The 8,936-nt window shown below is 40.7% G+C and overlaps 1 protein-coding gene across 1 annotated transcript in view; it reads right to left on the bottom strand.

Annotated features, from left to right (window-relative positions):
* The window catches only part of SPRED2 (sprouty related EVH1 domain containing 2), a 132,278-nt gene that overhangs the window by 33,348 nt on the left and 89,994 nt on the right, over positions 1 to 8,936 (bottom strand). The window contains exon 2 of the mRNA XM_003793461.3: positions 5,797 to 5,974. Within this exon, the coding sequence (XP_003793509.1) occupies positions 5,797 to 5,974 (178 nt within the window). The remainder of the gene's footprint in view (positions 1 to 5,796; positions 5,975 to 8,936) is intronic.

Here is an 8,936-nt window from a genome sequence, read left to right as displayed (position 1 = left end):
TCTCTATTTCCAGAGTCACCCACACTCTCAGCATGGTGGGCACAATCCCAGTTTCCTTTCTGTGATTCTTGATATATATACATAAATTTGTAAGTGTGTTTAAATGTAGACACATCTATAAATTGTTCTGCAACTTGCCTTTTACTTTCCTTAAAAACATGTTTTAGAGATAAAAGAAGGTAAAATGATTCTGTTTGATGGCTGTGTAATACTCCTCAGCACGGATGTATTGTATTTATGCAGCCAATCTCCAGGTAAAAATGATTCTGTTTGATGGCTGTGTGATACTCCTCAGCATTGATGTATTATACTTATGTAGCCATTCTCCAGACTAAAGGGCATCACTGTAATTTGTAATTGATCACTTTTACAGAAAATGCTGCAATTTACACCCTTATATATTGTAACAGAAAATCAGAATTTTGGACAGCTTCCCAATACTTAAAAGACTGTTTTTAATAATTTACTGGCAATATTAAGAAACGGGATTTTTGTTATTATAAAATAAAATGTGTCAACATTTGGAAGATCTACTTAACTCAGATTATTTTCATTATTCTGATGACAACCAATGCACAATGTTACACCACCAGGTCTGAGTAAAAAAGATCTATTCAAAGAATGAGATATATAAGTGGATTTTTAATGAACAGAGTATGAAAAGTTCAATGATGGGGTTTCAGATTCCACGTTTAAGAAACTACTACCATGGGTGGTGCCTGTGGCTCAAAGGAGTAGGGCGCTGGCCCCATTTCCCGGAGGTGGCGGGTTCAAACCCAGCCCTGGCCAAAAAATTTAAAAAAAAAAAGAAAGAAAGAAAAAAGAAACTACTACCAAAACCCCCAAATGAACAAAATGAAACTACTATGGGTTGAGTTTGGGTGTAGTATCAAAGAAGAATATCTATGATTGGCTGAAAAGGCTATTAAAACATCTCTCCCCTTCCAACCACATTATCAGTGGGAAGCTGGACTTTATATACATCAGCCAAAGTAATACAACAGATTAAAAGCAGTAGATACTAGAATGTGGCTATTTTCCATTAAGCCAGATATTAAAGAGACTTCCAAATACATGAATAAAACAGTGCCACTATTCTTCTGAAATACTTTTATTCTGGAAATGTTAGTTATTTGTTGTAAAATGTCATTTATATTAACAGTATTGTTTAATTAATAGTTTTTTTAAATTTCAGTTTTAATTTCTAAATTTGGTAAATAGTAACAGCTACAACTCACAAAAACAAAAGCTCTTGGGGGTTTTCAATAAATTTTTAGAGTGTAAAAGTATCCTGAGCTCAAAAAAGTGTAAGAACTATTGTTGCCCATAAATCTTTGTGTTTAAGTTTTTTTCCATAGGATGGTGTTTTAGATGTAAACTACTAGGTAAAAAGATATATACATTTAAAATTAAAATCCTGGCTCATGCCTATAATTCTAGCACTCTGGCAGGTCAAGGTGGAAGATTGTGTGAGTCCAGGAGTTTGAGACCAGCCTGAGCAAGAGTAAGATTCTGTCTCTACTAAAAATAGAAAAAATTAGCTGGGCGTGGTGACGCATGCCTGGAGTACCAGCTACTCAGTAGGCTAAGGCAGGAGGACTGCTTAAGCCCAGAAGTTTGAGGTTACAGTGACCTATGACGATGCCATACTACACTCTAGCCACGGTGACAGATGACACTGTATTTCAAAAAATAAAAATAAGAAAAAAATTAAATTAAAATCGTGGCAAATTGCCTTTCAAAGAGCTTTGCCAGCTCAAATTCCCATCAAATGTTAAGTGAGAATGTTCCCTGACCTAACACATGGGCAACAACTGGAATGTTCAATCTTTTAGATTTTGTAATTAATCATCACAGGATTTAAGGAGTAAACTCCTCTAATCCATCTAAAATTAAGATGCAACTCAGAATATTTTAATTTACATGTATTTTAGGCTTGGTGCCAACTTACCATAACATTATCAGAAGAATTACTTGTGAATGGGTGTCTGGAACAGAAATTTTTTCTAATAGAAACAATGGCAGTTCAGTTCATAGACCTCAATATATAGTTAAAAATAAACAGAAAATCCTATAACCTGCTGAATTCTAGAACCACACTCCATTGGAAAAACGAATGAGGCCATTAATTTCTTTTTCTTTTTTTTTTTTTTTTAGATAGAGCCTCAAGCTGTTGCCCTGGGTAGAGTGCCATGGAATCACAGTTCACAGCAACCTCTATCTCCTAGGCCCAAGCAATTCTCTTGCCTCAGCTTCCCAAGTAGCTGGGACTATAGGCGCCACAATGCCTGGCCATTTTTTTTTTGGTTGCAGCCGTCACTGTTGTTTGGCAGGCCTGGGCTGGATTCAAACCCACCAGCTCAGGTGTATGTGGCTGGCGCCTTAGCTGCTTGAGCCACAGGTGCCGAGCTGAGGCCACTAATTTCTATTAGATGATCTGAGCATTTAATGATCTCATTGGAATACTGGGGACTTGATACCCACCCCCCTAATCAATGTATCAGAAAAATGATCTTCATCTTTTCCTCACTATTCCACCTTTTGGGTGGGGGGAGATGTTCCCTTAACAACCCACCCCCTTTGTAGAGCTGCCATGTGGCCTCATACCCTCCAGTTGGGCACAAGTCCTACATTATAAATGCTTGCAAGGCCAAAGGCAGAGTCACTTATCTGTGTGGTGTGTGTGGGGGTGGTGGTGGGGATGGAGCGGAAGGTGGGGGTTACACATTACTGAGGATAGAACCCAGAATTTCCCACATAGTATGAAATAGGCAAGGTGAGGATGGAAAGATGGAGAAGTACAGCTGGGTGTGTGTGTGCACTTTAAGTTCTAGAGAATATTTAAGCCCCAGAAACAGAATGTGAAAGGGATGGGAAGTGGGCTGGGGAGATGGAGGAGCATCATGGGGGAGGGGACGAGGCACACTTTTAGGGTTGTATTATCCTTGTGCAACAGCAACCAACAACAGAAGCTGGCCCGCAACTCCAGGGAAGGCACCGAAGTGTGAGACTGCCCTACTAGTATGAAGGGACTGGGTTTTGGGTTGCCAAAGGAATGGGCTCTAATGCTGGCTCTGCCAATGACCGCATGCCCCAGACTGAGGAAGTGGGCTGCTTCTTGGAGCACTGAGCTTCTCCATTATAATATATGGAGATAATAACATCTTACTCTTTCAGAATGTTGCAGGAATTTAACTGAGGTTACTTATGTAAAGGGCCTCAAGCTAAATGGTAGAAGTTTATGATTATTATGCAAGACGCTAGTAAGACACAGTGTTTATAAAACTAAGGGGCTGGATTAGCCAGTCTAAAGGCTGATTTTAGGTTGAAATATTTTATGAGAAACCATGGAAATAACAAGAAAAAAACAGCTCTACACATACATAAACCCTCAGATAAGATAATGTACTAACATGGCATAATGATAAAAATAAAAAGGGGACAAAAGCGAAAAACATTTCTATCAAAATTCTGCAGGAAGAGAACACTAAAATTACAAGGCAAGTAACAGAGTATAAAAGTATACTAGTATACTTGCAGCAAATATGGATTAATATCTTTTTTATAGAAGATGGAATACATATTAAAGAGAAAAATATGGCCCCAATAAACAAATATACAAAGGACATCAACAGTTACAACTGTTTGAAGAGAAAAACATTTGATCTCACGATAACACTATTCTATCTATGACCTGATCCAGGCATGGTGCTCACACCTGTAATCCTAGCACTCTGGGAGGCTGAGGAGGGTGGATCGCCTCCTGTGAGCACAGGGTCGATAACAGCCTGAGCCAGAGGGAGACCTTATCTGTAAAAATAGCCAGGCGTTATGGCGGGAGCCTGTAGTCCCAGCTACTTGGGAGGCTGAGGCAAGAGAATCACTTGAGCGCAAGAGTTTTGAGGTTGCTGTGAGCTGTGATGCCATAGCACTCTACTGAGAGCTACAGAGTGAGACTCTGTCCCCCCCAAAATAAAAAAGTATGACCCTCAATGTGTTAAAGGAAATTCTGCTGTTGGCAGCAGCCCTTTGGTCACATATCAAAAATCATGAAAATCTGACCGCCTTCAAATTATATCCCCAAAATAATAAATGTGAAAAATGCACATAGGTGTCTATTCATAATGCTGAGGGTGTAGGGATGAGGAAAGAACTTTAGTATTCGACACTAAGGAAATAGCCAAACAAGGAAACATCAGGGCAAAACAAATGAGATACAAAACTATTTCTAAATTGATCATAGCTATGTAAAATTAAAAAATGCCTGGGGGCAGTGGCGTTAGCCTATAATCCCAGATGCTTGGGAGGCTGAAGAGGAAGGATCATTTGAGTTTAGGAGTTTGTGCGAAGCCTGGGCAACACAGTGAGATTCTGTTTCTAAAAATAAAAATAAAACCCAAAAATATGTATTCCTTTATCAAAGGGCTAACAATTGTGATTCTGATTGCGTTTTGGAGTCAGAGTGACCAGGGTATCAAATACTAGTTCTAGACCCCCAAAAAATGGGTCACCAAGAATAAGGAATTTTTCTGAATTTTAATTTCCTCAATTAAAATTATATAGACTGCTGTAAGGATAGTTATTCATACAACCTAACCAAAAGCCTGGCATGGTACTTAGCATATGATAAATACTAGATAAATGATAGTCATTTTTACTTTTTATTGCTAATACCGTTAAACTGCCTTTATTGGAAAAGTGCTATAAAAACAAGAATATTTTTATTATTTGACTATTATACAGGGAATTTCTTGAATAGATACTTCTTAAAATTAGCTACATTCCCTCTTTAAATTTTCAGAAATGAATCAAGTGTGAAAACAGCATTTCTGTTAAGCCATAGATAACATCTACAAATTGTTCTGTCTTATCCATTTTGTAACTTTTTTAAAGTGTAAGAAGTGGTTGCAAAAGATTACATTTGTACATTTGACACATAAAACTCAACAGATGCTGCAGTAAAGGGTCTCAAATCTAATACTGACATATTCCTGAGGTATCTCTGCATTTTTTTCTGTGTACAATCCTGCACATTCTGAATCACCTGGTGGCTCTGGAGCGTCCACTCCATGATGTGATTCTGATTTGTGAAGACAGGAGTAGTCTTCTTCTATGTTTAGGCCCATTCACTCAAAACAGATTTGGATATTCAACTTTCCTTCCTATCACAGAGTCCTTCATAACACAGAACTGGATATTCAAGTTCCTTCAGGAATCTACATTTTGAACTAATGCTTACTCTCCCGAGTATTTTTCTGTAAGCATGCACGATTATTTATAGAAGTGTGATGCTTTCTGTTACTGTTTTCAACATGTTCAACAGTATGTTTTAGACAAACATTTCTTAGAAGTAGCCAAGTGTTAGACGATACTCCACCTTTGCATTTCACCTTCTGCCCAAACCTTAGTGATGTGCTCCACCACAAGCCCACACTCTTAAAACTCTGATTTCACAAAGCTCAATACAACTATGATTCATAATAGAGGACACTCTTTCGTTTTGAATACCTTCTTACAGTGACAGAAAGATATCTTACTTAAAGACACAAACAAGACAGCCAAATAAGCTTGTAATCGTATGAGTTATATGGTGTGTGGTCATAAGAAACTTTGCTGGAAAGGGAGGGTCATGTTTTGCAATTTGGCACTGGCTCAGAGTTCAAACTTTTGAAGCTTTTGTAAGAGTCTGAAATCAGAGAGAGAAAATAAAAAACACCCAAGGGAAGATAGCTGTGCTTTAATGCAAAGAAACCAGTCGTTGCTAGTTTAACCCATGTGTGGTATGTCTGCCATTACCAGTTTGTCTTTCTGTCGTTCACCATGGATGAGAAAGCCGCTTCGTCCATTGCCTTCGGGGTGCATGACCTTACAGACCCCGACGCGACTGATCCCGCCTCCTTCCTGTGGGAACCATCCCCCGCTGGAGTCATCTCTGGTCATAACCACAGCCTTGACACGCACAATATAGCTGTCACTAAAACGACAACAACAAGAAGAACGGGGCATGACAATGGTCTGGGAGCTGCTGAACACGTTTCACAATGCAAGTTGGCCACCAGCCAGCACTTTTCTGGATTTATCAAAAGAAAATCAAACCTGTACCTGGAAACAAACTTAAAAGGTAGCCCATCTCAACTTTAGGGAAAAAGCAAGACACTTAAACGGAATATAAAGTATATTTTAAAAAAGATATCTAAAAAAAAATAAATAAAAAGATATCTAGTGATTAATAAAAAATACTTGTGAGTCTTTGAAGAGGTATGCAGGTATAATACTTTCCAGTTTCAGGGTGTAAGTATTAATAATAAAACAAACAAGCTGATCTCTGCAATTTAATCTCTATAGGCTGGAAAGATACAAACCCATTAATTGAAGAGGGTTTTATGGTCTCAACCCTTTAAACTCAGTTGACAACAAATGACCAAGTCTTAACATTTTATAAAGCTAATATTCTTATTTAGCACAGAATAGGATAATTCACTGCAAATCACAAATTCACCATGAAATCAGTTATATAAGTGGGAAAGTATTTCAATTCAAACAACCCATTATACATTTGTAGGCTTCTGTTTATGGTTTTATTTTTTTCCTGCTTAAAACTTAACAATTGCGCAATAAGTTCTTTTGCACATTTGTCAAAAATCTTCTTTTTCCTCCAGAGACCAACTCTATTCTTCATCACTTCTTGGGGAAATAACATTTGATTTTCAGCAAGGCCATTACATTCTCACTTGCCATTTTCTTTCTTTGGATACAATGCATTTGTTTACTCATTTAAACATACATTCCCCTGTTGTATACATCAGGCGCTAGGGAAACAAAGACACAAAGTAACAGAACCCCTTAGGGGAGACTGTACCCAGTACTCAGAACCTGGCCACCAAAATCTGCCAGAGACCATGGAGACCGACCCTGTGCCCCACACCCCTGTTTACTTTGCTTACCCACAAAGGCAAAGCCCCTGGACCTTCCACGACCCCAATGGTCTACCCTCCACTGTGACCCTGCTCCCCTCCTATTCCCCTCTGCCTAAGGTCCACCTTCCCCTTACTTGCTCATCTCCTCCTCAGATGGTTCCTTCTTTTTTTTTTACCTAGGCAAAGATAGATGGCATAAACTTTATCATTGTAACCACTTTTATGTATACAAGCTCAGTGATATGAACTGCACTCACATCGCTGCGCAACCATCACCCCCCACCCACCTGCAAAACCCTGTCATCAACCCAAACTGAAACTCTGTACACGCTCAACACTAACTCCCCATTCCCTGCCCCCCACCATTCTGCTTCTTGCCCCTGTGAACTTGACTATTCTAGCTACCTCACACACTCCTTTCACCTTTCTAACCTGAACAGAAATGCGCTCTCGGCTGAGCTTCTGTGGGCTTCCTCTGCGGCCCTTTCTCACAAGGCTGCTTTCTCTCTTCCACATCTCTGCCTGCTGGGCCTAGACGTGGGGCAGGGCACTAACCACAGGTACAGGCTACCTGTCCTCCCTCTGGTTCCTCTGCAGCTCATATGATCTGCCCATGCCCCTCACAACCTTTCTTTAATCTCTATAGACCTCTGGATCACCACCATCCCCCATTCCTTAAAGACCTTGGCATCTGAGTTCACTGTCCCTCCATCCCACCACAGTGATCCCTGCCACAGTTCTTGATAATTTCACTATTGACTCTGAGGATTCTGCCAATTCCTTGGCCTCTCAGTTTCTGGGACTCTTCCCTTTCCATGCCCTGGTCTTTCATCCTAACCTTAGCTGTTCATGTCCAGGTCAACCCTTGATTTTTGTCATTATCAATACGTGTACCATCTCAATTTTATATTATTTTTGTTATTATCATTTTAGCAACAGGGTCTTGTTCTGTCACCCAGGCTGGAGTACAATGGTGCCATCATTGCTCGCTTGACCTCCTGGGGTCAAGTCATCCTCCTGCCTCAGCCTGTCTCAAGTAGCTAAAAGTACAGGTGCATACCACCACACCTGGTGACAGTGACAGCATCTCACTATGTTGTCAAAGCTGGTCTCGAACTCCTAGTCTCAAAAAATCATCCTCTGCCTTGACCTCCCCAGGTGCTAGAATTATTGGCGTGAGCCACTGCCCCCAGCTTCATCCTGCTTTCCAACCTCCAGCTCCTGACTTTGCAGCTCCTTCCTCCAACCTCCAGTATTTCTTCATTCTGCTAGAAGGAACAATTTATTCTGACCGTGTAATAAACCCTTATGTCCTCACTTGATTATCTACCCGATGTAAGGTCCATAGCCTATCACAGTCTCTTTGCCCTCTCTTTTCTCATTGTCATTGCCTGGCACCACCCCAACCCGGTTAAATCCTACATCTACCTACTACTTCACACTCTCGCCCAGGCTGCTGAACATGGCGAGAGGGAAAACCCCGCTCTACTCTGCTTACGGGCCTTGTAGTCATAAACACTAGCTTCAAGTGGGCCCTTAAGTGGCTCCTGGCATTCTGCTAAATTTCCCTGATCTGTCCCCACAAAGACTATTTCACATGGCCTCCTACCACCTCACTCTCAGATGAGGGATGAGCTTACTTTAGCTTCGGTGAGAAAACAGACACAATTGGAAGAGACTTTGCCCCTGTGCCCACCACCATGCCTACTACTGTGTATAGTACTCTGCCTTTTCTCCTGTAACTGTGGCTAAACTTGCCAGGATCCAAGCTGGGACTTACTCCTCTACTTAAATACCTTCCATATGCTAACTGTGATCCTATTTACTTTTCCAACCAGATCTCTCCCCCAGCTTCAGACCAAGAGCCTATGTGATTCCTCTGTTTGAGTTGTTTTTTTTTTTTGAGACAGAGCCTCAAGCTGTCCCCCTGGGTGGAGCTCCGTGGCATCACAGCTCACAGCAACCTCCAACTCCTGGGCTCAAGCGAGTCTCCTGCCTCAGCTCCCAAGTAGCTGGGAC

The sequence above is a fragment of the Otolemur garnettii genome, unplaced genomic scaffold, assembly GCF_000181295.1.
Source record: "Otolemur garnettii isolate 467f Iridium unplaced genomic scaffold, OtoGar3 scaffold00068, whole genome shotgun sequence".
Classification (NCBI taxonomy): domain Eukaryota; kingdom Metazoa; phylum Chordata; class Mammalia; order Primates; family Galagidae; genus Otolemur; species Otolemur garnettii.
The sequence above is the reverse complement of the archived record's forward strand: the minus strand, read 5'-3'. Positions and strand labels throughout refer to the sequence as shown.